General features: G+C 47.4%; 1 protein-coding gene across 2 annotated transcripts in view; it reads left to right on the top strand.

Moving 5' to 3' along the window:
* The window catches only part of LOC116523043 (protein FAM171A1-like), a 112718-nt gene that overhangs the window by 94569 nt on the left and 4855 nt on the right, over positions 1 to 13294 (top strand). For both annotated transcript variants that reach the window (XM_032238203.1, XM_032238202.1), the window contains 2 exons: positions 6721 to 6837; positions 8159 to 8273. In XM_032238203.1, the coding sequence (XP_032094094.1) occupies positions 6721 to 6837; positions 8159 to 8273 (232 nt within the window). The remainder of the gene's footprint in view (positions 1 to 6720; positions 6838 to 8158; positions 8274 to 13294) is intronic.

Genomic DNA, 13294 nt, shown 5'->3' with positions numbered 1-13294 from the left:
TTTGGAGATTACCCTTAAAAAATTAAAAAGACTAGGAGCAGGCCATCAGCACCACTTTTGCAGTCTCTCAAGAGCCACTGAGGATGTTATAAAAAAAACACCCCTGGGACGTCCTTCTTCTGGATGAGCTCATACAAAGAGGGATCCAACCTACCATTCAAATCTCCTAGTAATACCACTATGGATTGTGGGCACAATACAGATATATCATCTAGGACAGTGTTTTTCAACCTTTTTTGTGCAAAGGCACACTTTTTTCATGAAAAAAATCACGAGGCACACCACCATTAGAAAATGTTTAAAAAAATTAACTCTGTGCCTATATTGACTATATATAAAGTAATTCTAGGCCCTAGAAGACAGAAAGGAGGACCCAAGCAGTGGGGGGGGAGGGGAGGATCCCCTGCCCGGTCAGCTTGGAAGGATCTTTCCCTGCCCAGTGAAGGTTGAAGGGGCTGCAGGAAGGGCCAAAGTGACATCCACGAAGCTGATCACTCCAATCAGGGAAGGGGAGCGGCACCTTTGTCCCATCCTGAGAAAGCTCCTGGCAGCCCGGGCTGCCTCTGGGTTCCCCTCCTCCAGGGAAGGGAGCATTGGTGACGGGCAGGCGGCTGCCCGGGGCAGTCTTGGAGAGCGAAGGTGAGGACCTCCTTTGTCCAAACGGGGATCTCTCTTCCGCTACCCACACCGCCAGTGGTCAGCCTCTACCCCCCCCAGCCCGCTTCCCTCCCTTTCTTCGGGTCGGTAATTGGCCGGCATGGAGAAGAGAGCCAACGGGGCGAGGAGACAGGAATCGCCTCCCCCGATGCGCCATGGAGTCCTGCCGACGAAAAGGTCGGCTGGCACGGGTCATCCTGCCGCTCATCCAGCCGAGAGCTGCCGGTGTCTCTACCCGCCGAAGCCTAGTTGCTCGCCCTGCCCAGTAGGTGCCCGGTGCCTCCCGCTTGGCTTCGGAGCAGAGTCCTGGCGGGAAAGAGGGACTGGAGGGCGGGGGCAGGAACCACTGCTTTCTGCGGGAGATGGCGCCAACGACCCAACTCGCCGAGCACTGTAACTGGCCGGAGATGGGCGAGCAGGCGGGCGGCGGCAGCTTCGTTTGTCCGCCGCCGGCCCGCAGCAAGCTTGTCTCCTGCCGCTTGTCTCCTGCGGGGGTGGCGCAACGCGGGGGCGTTTCTGCTCGGCCTCTTCCTGTGACTCCGCGGGCGAGGAAGAGGTCGGTGGCTGCTCCCTGGGGAGGCGCTTTTGGGGCCAGCCAGTCAGACCCACCGCTATGGGCGCACGCATGGGACGTCAGTGACGTCCCTGCGTGCGCTACCTCCCGGCGGTCCCCGCGTTTTTAAAGTAAACGCGGGGCCGCAGGGACTTAATAGAGGCATCCCTGTGTCCCGAAAGCAACTTTCGGGATACAGAGATGTCCCGAGGCAAAAACACCCGGCGGGTGTTTTTCCCACGGCACACCTTATACTATGTCACGGCACACTAGTGTGCCGCGGCACAGTGGTTGAAAAACACTGATCTAGGATAACTTCCAAGCCCATCCAGTATTCAGAGTTATAATGCCAAGATGTGTTTGGAGGGATATACACATTTACCAGTATTAACTCAAACTTTTCATATCAAATTTGACAGCTAGGAAGTACGAATGTTTATCCAGGTTAGTTTCTCCCCCTGCCATTTACAACTCTTGTTTATAAGAATGAATAGCCCACCAGACGGTCTCCATTTGTTTTTTGGGCTGGTAGGCCCATCCTTGAAAGCCTGGCAGTTGTACTGGTTCGTCCACTTATGTTAACCAGGTTTCTTGTAAGGCTATTACATCATATCTAGGGAGAAAGCTTAATAGTCTACTATCAATCATCCCTTTCCAGCCCAGCTATGTTCCAGGTCATCATCTGTATGGGGTTCCCAGAGGCAGGGTGGTCTGGCTTGGTTGGTTGGCTATCCAGTAAAAATTCTGGATGTCATCTTGATGTTGGAGCCGGGTCGATATCATCTATGCCTCCCATATAAACACAGTTGTTCTGAGGTTCTTTCTCCTCATGGGTTGCAGAACTTGTTGTTGCTCCTCTATATCTTGATTGCCAGTGTGCCTCTGCCCTTGCTCCAAGAATGAATTTTTTTCAAATGGGCAGGTATTCCGGCTTAGATCTATAAATGTAGACATGTCCATTTTCTGCTGATGAGTTCCAAGAGGGAAACCATTCTCCAAGAGGGAGGAGGACAGTTCTACATGCTGTTTGCTTTCAAGTTCAGTTTGTAAATCCCATTCCAATGTCACATAAATTAAATTTATTTGCTAAGGCGGCTGCAGATGAGCTACTTACTGGAACAGACTGTCTGCAGTATAATCTTCCATTTTCTGCTGTTTCAATCACTTGGATGAACTCTCTGCTGCAGGGTGCAGTCTCTTTCTCCTTTTCCCCATTCTTAAAAATCCTGGCTGCCTTTTCCAAGAACAGAGCAGTTCTTTGCAAAATGCTTAATTTTAATTTTTCTTAGCTGGCTGGAAGTGGAGTTGATCATTCTGCCGAGGTTTCAGTAATTGCATCCCCCCCTTTCCCTCCCCTTAAGATAGGAATTACAATCCCTTTTCTCTCCCCTTAAGATAGGAAAGAGGCGAGTTCAAGGTTGGGATAATTGCAAGCGGAAGCTTTTTGCTCCATCTTCCCAGGCCAAGGCTTTCTTTGCTTTCCCACTTGCTCAGGTTCTCCTGTTCTCCAGCTGTTAACAAGTAAAGCAGTAGCTTTGCATCTTATGTGATCCATGGAAAAGAATGAAAGTTGATTTGTTTCTGCCACAATGTCCAAGTATAAAAGATTAGTCTCCTTTTTGCCATTCGCTTAAGAATAGATTAAACTTATCATGGATTCTTTCTTTTTTCCCTCCCTTGCTTAATTATTTCTTTTGCTCCTTCCCTGCTTTACATTTAAAATCCTTCCTTCACTCAAAACAGTTTGTGGGTCCTCAGGGATGCCAGTCTCTTGTGCTCGCCATCTCCTGTGCACACGTCCAGGGTTGCCAGTCTCTCCCCTTCCCCTCATTCCTTCCTGAGCACTGAGAAAGGAAAGAGATGGGAATGAGAATCATGGAAGGAGAAAGGGAAGGAAGGAAGGAAGGAAGGAAGGAAGGAAGGAGTTTATAATGAAAGGGAGGGAGGAGTGTCTAAGGAAAGTTCTACCTTAGCACTTGGCCAACAGCAGCCCTGCTGCCCTTTTACCATCCCCTTGTCTCCTCCTCCTGACTCTTCTGGTCTCCCATCTTATTTCTGAAAATGCTTTGGTTACAAAGCTGGGTCTCTTCCAAGGAGCAGGAGTGGGCCTCCCTCTGACCCACATACTTTATCGTCCCGTACACATCATGAGCAATGTGGCCAAGCAGAGTGAGAACAGCAGCCTTGAGGAGGAGGTAAGCTCAGCTGGGAGCCCCTTTGGGGAAGCATGGCAAGGCTGGGCTGTGGGATCTCGATGCCCTGGGAACTCGAAGGGCGACTGGGTGCTTACTCTTCACTGCCCAGGGCTCAGAGCATCCCGCATTACTATCCGGAGGTCCTCCACATTATCTGGGAGGGATGGCGAGGCTCCTCTTGTATACAAGGATTTGGTGTTTGATCTGCTCTCAATTTCTCCCACTGGAGACAATGGCCTCACTCAGGCCACCACAGACATTTCCTCGACATGTCAACCTTGCCATGCCCACCCTGGCCACGCCCACAACCACCTCATCCCCCCCCCCCAGGTCAACCACAACCCTGATGCGGCCTTCAATGAATAGAGTTTGACCCCTTCCCTAGGCTGAATAAAAATATAATTTATTCACTATGTATAAATTAATCAGTTTGGTGTCCAAAAAAAGATGATTGTATTAATTCTCCATAAGACAAAGTGGAAGTTCATATCAAAACATTGGAGCAATTGTATCCTCTGAAAGATTTGGTGTATTTGCTCTAAGGGCCTTTCCAGACCATCTCCAAAAGTGTGTATGTGCACAGACACTTTGCTTTGTTCCAGCAGAAGTGTTGTGTAAACTGTCATGGCTATGCCTAAGTCTGGGAAGACCTCTGAGCAGCAAAATTCAAGTTAATTAGTTAAGTAATTAGCTGTTCATTCAAAGTAGATACAACTTTACTTTCTTATCATTAAAGTGACCAATACCTAGATCATGATGTATCTGAGAGCTAACAGTTCAAACAAGTCTACCGTATATGTCGAAAGATAAAACCTATGTTATGCATAACTTTCCCCTTAAATTAAGGCTCCAGGTACAAGCATAGGATATCTTTGGCTAATTAAAGGTATTTCCATTCACCCATTGTGTTTACCCTACAGTTAATCAGAATTATATTCATGGTGCCCTCAGAGTATTCCAGTTGCTGTTCTCAGAGGGTGAAGAACATGTGCCTTTCCTCATCTTCTTTATTTCTTCCCTTTAATTTGCAGGGAAAGAGGGAAATGCAAGTCACCATGTTTTGTCGAGTTACTTCCAAAGATCAGGGGGTTGTGGCAAGGTGCTATACACCCTTGGCTTTGTCCAGGAATAAATCCAAGGGGCAGACCCCCTCTAAGTGGCCCTTCACTTCCAGAGGAGATCCTGCAAAACAATGCGTACTGCATTTTCTTGAAAAAAGTTGAGAAAGTTTGTGAAGTCTTCTGGAAGTCCTATAGCATTGTGGAGATAGAGGCTATAGCACTTGTTCCAGATTAACATAGTCTTTGTGTGTGGAAAATGTTAGGTCAGCCCCGCAAAAAGATTTAGAAACTTTCTACACCAGAAACATGCAAGGATATTTGCCTCTTGCACTGAAGGACAAAATGCTTTCCTAATATATCTCTTAATTGTGCATTACATTGACTCATCCTATCTAGTCAGGCAGGGAGGATATTTTGCAGATCTCATCCATTAAAAAAGAATTGATGGAATCCAGAAAGAGAACTTTCTCTGTTGTTGTTCTTGAGGTTTAGTATGTCTCACCCCTCAAAGATGAGGCAGCCCTACCTCTCTTATGGCCTTCTGAAATGAATATCCAGGCCCGACTACCAATTCAAGAGGGGAAGGGAGCAAGAATGATAGCGATTCTGGAGGCAGTTGGTGGTTTCAGGGGAGTCCCTCTACCTCTTTTAACTTTGTAATATATTTATTTTAACTTATTTTTAATTAACCTTTTACCTTTGTTTAACTGCTTTTTTACTACTATATTTTTTAATTGTACACCAGGAGAAATAGGCAGTGAAGAAATTAGTTGATAAACAGACAGACATGCAATATCCTTCTTTCCACCTGATTTATAAAGTGCAGTATAGGTTGTGTTCACAATTTTGTTCTCTCACACTGTATGCCTCTTCCAGTCAGCCCCTTGCTCTGCTAATAGTGACAAAGCCTCTCCCCTAAATTGCAGGAGCAGCTGATGTCCTCCAGATGTATAGGGGCTGTACTGTCTTCAGGTAGCTGGGAATTATGGGAGGTGCAGATCCAATAATTAGGTTGGGGAAAGATTCAAAATGCAGTAGGAACTGAGCCTGTGAAGCATAAGGGATTTTAGATAAGTTCATGCATCCTCACAGCCTTCACTAGTAAAAGAAAACAGGCATTTAACTTGTAACTAAATGTATCATAACTCACAGTCACTGGAAGAATTTTATTTTATCAAAATAGAGGTGTTGCTAAATTTTGGTTAGGTTGTATGCAGTGTGTGTATGTGTTGCTTGTACTACTTGTATATTAAGGCTATTAAGAAAGTCGAAAGCAAGATATATCTTTATAGAAAGACTTAATCTGCCTCAAGTTAGGAAGAAAAAATGTGTTGAAATACCTACCCACACCCTATCCATAGGTCTCTGCTCCCTCCAAAAATGGGGAGAATGCTTTTAAAGAGGCATAGATATTGTCTATTCTGAAATTTCTACATCATTTAGCTTGGAGAGATGTAGGCTTTGTATTCCCAAATAATACAAATAGTTTTTGATAATGTTAATTTACTAGAAATGCAATTGTAACACCAAGTAAAAACTATTTAAAATCTGACACTGGACCAGTTTTTGTTCTCAGCATCTATAATATCACACAATCCTTACATGAATACTAGTCCATGGATTGAAAAAAACTTAAATATTAAGGATTTGAAAGAATTTTTTCTGCCCCCCCTTTCAAGCAGTCCACTGAGACACCCAATGGTGGTCAGTAAAGAAAACTACTAGCATTTAATTTATAGATGATATTATTACAGGTAGTCCTTGACTTACAACCACAATTGAGCACAAAATTTGTGTTGTTAAGTGAGACATTTGTTAAGTGAGTTTTGCCCTATTCTACAATCTTTCTTCCCACAGTTGTTAAATGAATCACTGCAGTTATTAAGAACAACCCAGTTGTTAAGTGAATGGCTTCCCCACTGACTTTGCTTGTCAGAATGTCACAAAAGATGATCACATGATCCTGAGATACTGCAACCGTCATAAATATGAATCAATTGCCTAGCATATGAATTTTGATCATGTGACCATGTGGATTCAACAGTTGTAAGTGTGAAAACTGATCATAAGTCAGTGCCATGTAATTTTGAATAGTGACCAAATGAACCATTTTAAGTTGGGGATTTCTTGTACTTTTACTCAGTTTCTGCATCTGAAAATCACAATGCATTTATACTATAATAGTCATATAGCTTTGTTTCTGTCTCTTCTATTTTTTTATCCCATTTTACAAATTTCTTTAAATGTTTTACAGGGACGTGGTTAAAAAGCAATTTAGGCACTATTGAACAAGAAGGAAATGGATTGACGTGGACCTATATTGCCTCCCAGCTGGGATATTGGGTTGCAGCCATGTCACCCACAAATCCAGGTAAGACTGATTTTTTTTAAATTTGCAGTATAGAGGTGTGTGTGTGTGTGTGTGTGTGTCCTTTAGATTATTGGTCTCATGCTAAATATAAGAGAATTATTTAAATTGGAAAAAAGGAATCCTACACCACATTTTTAGGCGCTCTATTATTGGCAGTTTCTTTCTCCTTTTGCAACCTGGCAAAACGTAACCAGAAAATACTTCTTGCTAGAGCTTTTCAGGACACTGAAGGGTCTTTGAAGGTGACTTTAAAGTTTGTTAAGGTTTTCCAAATATTTCAGTAGATATTTTTTTTTACAAAAAAGAGTTTTAGCCTTAAAGAGGCTAAATATGCTGCAGCTATTTAGGTCACAATGGTTGCATTTTGGAAGTCTGTAAAGCTACCGGGACAACTTCCAAACAGTTGTAGAATAATCCCCAAATTAAATCATTGTTATAATATGTAGAATGTGGTGATTTCAGAAAATCATAGTACGTGCAGGATTTATACCTTTCCTGCTATAAATAAACTTAGTTCCTCCTTAACTGCAAGAATTGCCACATAAGTACAACAAAAAAAATGGTTATCAGCTCTGATATATGATAGTGCAGTCTTGATTTACACATAGACCGAATGAGCTAGGAATAGAGTAAAATTTGTAAAGTGAGAAATGGATCATATCCCAGTTCAGACCTCCAATGATGGACTCAGATTACAGTTTTAATGACTCTACTCAAGTTAATAATAATTAAATGCTAGTTAGAACATGACTTAAATGAAGGAACCTATCATTTCCTTAATGCACTTAATTAGTGCATCAAGGAATAGTGCAACTTGGTGCAGTTTCTGACAGTTGGAGCCTGAGGGAATTCACCAGCCTTGTTTAGTGACATTCTAGATAAACAGTCCACACAGAAGGGTTAGGAAGCCCATTGGCTGACTGTTGCCCCATTACATCATTCATTTTGTAGGCACGTCATCTCCAAATAGATGCTGCTGCTCCAGCTTACAATCCAGATAATAACACAGGCCCATTGTTTTGGTTGGTTCCACTAACCAAAGAACATGTATCACTGCACTTTATTTATTCACAGTGTCCTTAGCATAGGCCTGTTCTGGGATAATTCAAATCAGTGGCATCCCTCAGCTCTGGAAACCTGTCTAATCAGGGCTGCTGCCTGATCCCATCAGAGAATACTGCTAGAAGTGGATCAGGGCACATCAGATGATACAAGGAGTTGTCAAAGTGAGAACTAGCCTACCTCTAAATATACACTAAAATGGGTTAGAAAGCTTTGACTTGCCTGTCCTCAGAATTTTATTTTTTTCCCCATCTTGTAGGTCTCATTGTAGCGAAGGACTTCACTACTTACCACACAGTGTTCCTTTTGGCAATTCTTGGAGGAATAGCTCTTATACTACTTGTCCTCCTGTGCCTCCTTTTATACTATTGCAGGTAAAATGTGTCATTTTTATATTTAATTTATTTGTAGAGTGGGCCAGTGAGGAACACTTTCATTTTTATGTAAGTACAACATTTTAGCAAGCCTCCCATGAATTCATAATTTCCATAATAGAAGCAGTATCTTTGGATCTACCTACTAGTGTAAATAGGCTACTTGGGAGATTGTGTATTAGTTGCCCACAAGCTATGTTGGATTACTGGTCTAAGACATCGCCATGGCACCAGATTGAGGAAAATTCTTTACAAAGGTCTAAGTTTCTCTTACCATATTCATTACTTTCAGAATTAATGGTCTTATACTAAGTATTCTTTGAGAAATGGAATAATATTATAAATGTTGGCATTTGAGCTAAGATAGATTTTTACATTGATTCCTCTGAAAACAGAAAACAACAAATATAGGATGGGGGATGCAGATCGTGTCAATTTTTCTATTTGCTTATGGAACAAGCCGCATTATAGAGTAACTTGGAGCTACCAATAATACTGGCATTTTTAAAACTGAGAAAAATAACATTTCTCCAGTGCACTGCTCAGAGAGCCCAAATGCTGGGTTAACACAGCCTATCTGCCCTTGGACTGAGTGATGTTTTTCTTGACCACGCCTCCCTTTGCCTGCACATGCTCAATTCGAAAACTCAGTCCGCCCGAGTTAGGGCTGTTTTGGGAGAGCTCCAGTCTAAGAGCAGAAAGGCTGGAAAAAGTTTCCCAATTTGGACCACGTTTAAATTCTCAGATAGAGGAAATCACGCTTCTACATCAGGTCTGTCTATTTACCTCCAGTGAGGCTTCCGTCGCTTTAAGAGAAGGGCTGCCGGGTTTCCCTGCTGTTGCTAATTGCAAGCACTGCAGGGGGTTGAAAAGGCTTGCACAGCGGGGGCTGGCTAGCAAGGGAGCAATTAGTGGGATAAACCAAGTTCCCTGTTGGAACAGGGGCGTCCCAGGGGGAGGAAAAGTCCAGCAAGGCTCTGAGAAGGCTCTAAAGCAGGTGAGCCGGATTGCTAGGATTCCCTCGCCTGCTCCATTTTGCCCGGCAACAGCAGCGACGGCTGGAGCCTTCGCGCGCCTTTCAGGGCTGGAAAGAGCGGGAAGCGGCTGCGTGCGCACCCCCCGCCATTTTGGATCGCTCCGACTCACTGGGCAGAGCGGCAGAGCTCAGAGCGTGCGAGGAACAAGGCAGCAAGAAGAGCCCAGCCAGCCAACGGAGCCTCAGCGAGCCCTCAACGACTGCAGAACGCCGCGGGGAGGCTGGGGGCTAGTCTGGGAAGCCAGCTAGTCTCTCCCTCCGGAAAATAAGCTAAGTCTCGGGGAACCGAGGGCGGTGGGAGGAAGGAAATCCGACCCCAAGGCGGCCCTTCCCTCCTGGAGATTCTGCCAGCGCTTTTGGACTGCAAAGGCCAGCGCGTGCCCATCCCAACTCCAGCTATCTTCCAGGCCTCGTGGGGACCTGAAATGGCTGAGGAATGCAGGGAGGCCTTAGGGGATCAGGTGGGGCCCTCCAGCAAGCGCTGCAAGCTGTATCCCTCTGTAAATAAAGGCAAAGGGCACAAAGGCTCACTTGAAAGGTCTTCTCCAAGAGCCACAGTGGATCCCAGGGAGGTTTCAAGGCCCCTTCAGCCAGAACCTAGCCCAGACCGTCGCAGCAGGGAGTCAGCTTCCCCTGATCGTGAGGCCCAATCCCCCGGGGACAGTGAATTCTTGTCTGGGGATAACTATGCATCCAGGGATCCATCTCCTGAAGCATCTTGGGGGTACCCCGACTCCCCTAGCTCCTCCATCGGAGAGGAACGAGATTCTGTCCAGAATTCCCCCTTTGGGAAGGGTGGATCCAGCTCAGGCAGGCCTAGCCAGCGCAGGACCAGTAAGCAAAAGAAAAAAAGGGGGAAAAGTCCTGCTCTCTCGGATGAAATGAGGGAGGTAATTGCCTTAGCCATCTCCCAAGGGATAGCTGAAGGCATTAAGCGCAAGGGCTCTCGCAAGGGCAAGGCCCCAAAGGAGAAACGCAAACCTCGGGCCTCCGCCTCTAAGGAGCCCGTATCCTCCTCCCCATCTTCAAGCCCCTCTCACTCTGGGTTATCAAGTTCTGAGCAGGAAGAAGGGGAGATTTTCGCCCTTTCCGAAGACGAAAACCCCACCCCTGACAAGCCAAAATTCTCTGGCCTATTTCAACCGTCATTATTCAAGTCTATCTTGCACAAAGCCATGACGGCCACAGAGTTAGGCCCCACTTCCAGACCTGAGGCCTCTCAGGCTTCCACTTCCAAGGATCTTAAGCATGGGTTGTTCAAAGAGACAAACCCCAGTGGGGGGGATAGAACTCTATATGCAGTAGAAGATAAAATGGAGGAAATCCTCAAATTCCCAGAAGTAGATGCCCCAGTCGTGTCTCTGACTTCCAATTCCAACCTGCCAGCTGAGCTCCTAGAGGGACTTAAGGCAGAAGATAAGAGGTCAGAAAAGGCATGTCAGAAAACACACATGGCGTCTGCCTGGGCCATCAAGGCATCCACCTCTGCCTCCTTTTTTTATTAGGGCCACCCTATTCTGGCTGCGCCAACTCAGGTCCAGACCCCCGCCCAGGAAATCTAGGTGGCGCCATGAGCTAACCAAGATTATTACCGCTGTCGAGTATTTGGCGGATGCCACCTTGACAGCAGCAAAATTCTCTTCCAGAGCTCTAGCTTCCAATATCACCTCCCGCCGCCTCCTATGGCTCAGGCACTGGCAGGCCGAAATGAAGGCTAAATGGAAGCTGGCATCGGCCCCACTTAAGGGGGGCTTTCTGTTTGGAGAGGCCCTGGACAAGTTTGTCACCGAAACCAAGGACAAACGCAAGATCCTTCCGGCAACCTTTAAAAGGGGTGACCGGAAACGGGCGGGGTCCTTTCGTAAGAGACCCTACAGGAGCCAGGAAACAGGGCAATCTTCTCACCCTTCCCCCTATCAGAGGCCCTTTCAGGCAGGGGGGGATAGGCACCAAGACAGATCCTTCGGGGCTCGTGCCAACCAATCCCAGTCTTCCTTTCGGAGACCATTCCGAGGAGGAGGAAACAACAGTGGTGGATCCCGGCCCTTTCGTAAGGGAAAGTGACGGTCACAGGGATCCCCCCATCGGGGGTCGGCTACGGCTGTATGCCGACAGGTGGGAGGAGATAACATCGGACAAGTGGGTCCTCAACACCATTCGCAAGGGCCTTCTCCTGGACTTCCTATCCTTTCCCCAAAGAAAGGTTATCCGCTGTCCTACCCCCAGGAACCCAGAAAAGAGGGAACGCATGAGGGCAGAAATCTGCCATCTCCTAGAGATAGAGGCGATAGAGCCAGTCCCCAGGGATCAGCAGGGGAGGGGCTTCTATTCGATCCTCTTCCTAGTGCCCAAAAGTTCAGGGGGGTGGAGGGCCATCTTGGACCTCAAGAGCCTAAATCAGCATCTGGCTTACAAGAGGTTCAAGATGCAGTCACTCCACTCCATCCTGGGCTGTGTGAGGGAGGGGGACCTATTGACATCAATAGATCTCAAAGAGGCCTACCTGCATGTCCCCATCCATGTGGCCCACAGGCGGTTCCTGAGGTTCTATGCGGAAGGGAAGCTTTTCCAGTACAGGGCTCTTCCCTTCGGGCTATCATCTGCGCCCAGAACATTCACCAAAATTCTGGCAGTGCTAGCGGCTCATCTCCGCAACCATCCGGTTCGTCTGGAAGGTTATTTAGACGACATAATCATTAACTCTCTCACCACCAAGCAGGCACACCGCGATGTTTCTCTAACTGTGCAGACCCTGCAGTACCATGGCTTCTCTGTCAACATGGAGAAGAGCCAGTTCCGACCATCCACCTGTATACAGCACCTGGGTGCGGTCATCAACTCCACCTCCTGCCAGGTATTTCTTTCGCCAGACCGGCTGTCGAACCTGAGACGCAGAGTGAAGCACTGCAGCCTTGCCAGGTCGGTACCCATCATTCAGCTGTCCCAGCTCCTAGGGATAATGATCTCGTGCCTGGGGATGGTTCCCTGGGCTCGCCTTCACGCCAGGGAGCTGCAGTGGTTTCTGCTGCCAGTGCAGAGGGCCAGGAACAGCAACTCACTCAGGCGGGTTCGGCTCCCACGAAAGGTGATCCGGTCTCTGGCATGGTGGAGGTCCAAGGCAGTCAGGAAGGGCTGCCTGTTCAAGGAGCCGGAGAGACTAGTTGTCACCACGGATGCCAGCCTCCTGGGGTGGGGCGCTCACTGTCAGGGCCACCTAGCCCAAGGCCGATGGACTCAGAGGGAGGCCGCCCACAGCATCAATTGGCTGGAACTGAGGGCAGCTCGCCTAGCGCTGAGAAAGTTCGCATCTCTAGTAAGAGGGGCTCATGTACTGTTGATGACAGACAATGTGGCGACAAAAGCGCACATAAACCGGCAAGGGGGCACTCGATCAAAGGCCCTCATGCTCGAGGCAGAAGCGCTGGGCAGGTGGGCGGAACGTCATCTGGCTTCTCTCAGTGCAGATCACATCTCCGGCGTAAGCAACCGGGAAGCAGACTGGCTGAGCCGCCAACGCATCGACCACTCGGAGTGGCGCCTGCACCCGGACCTGTTCCAGCAGATCGTGAGGAGGTTCGGCAAGCCACAGGTAGACCTGTTTGCCACACACAACAACACACAGCTCCCACGCTTCTTCAGTCGCTACCACTCGCCCCAGGCGGAGGGAACCAATGCTCTGAGGTCAGCGTGGCCTCAGGGACTTCTGTATGCCTTCCCTCCACTTCCGCTCATCCCTCAAGTGGTGAACAAGCTCCTGACCGAAAGGCAGACCTCATTCTGGTGGCTCCCTTCTGGCCCAGAAGGCCCTGGTACGCAGACCTGGTCAGCCTCTCAGTTCAAAGACTTTGGAGAATCCCCCGGGACAAGATTGCCCTCAGCCAGGGGGCCATCACCCATCCGGAGCCCCAGTGGCTGCAGCTAGCCGTTTGGCACTTGAAGGGGAGCTCCTGAGAAAGCAAAAATTCTCTGACCAGGTCATTCGATC

This window comes from Thamnophis elegans, chromosome Z (genome assembly GCF_009769535.1).
Source record: "Thamnophis elegans isolate rThaEle1 chromosome Z, rThaEle1.pri, whole genome shotgun sequence".
Taxonomy (NCBI): domain Eukaryota; kingdom Metazoa; phylum Chordata; class Lepidosauria; order Squamata; family Colubridae; genus Thamnophis; species Thamnophis elegans.
Note: the sequence above shows the minus strand (reverse complement) of the source record. Positions and strands in the feature narration are given on the sequence as shown.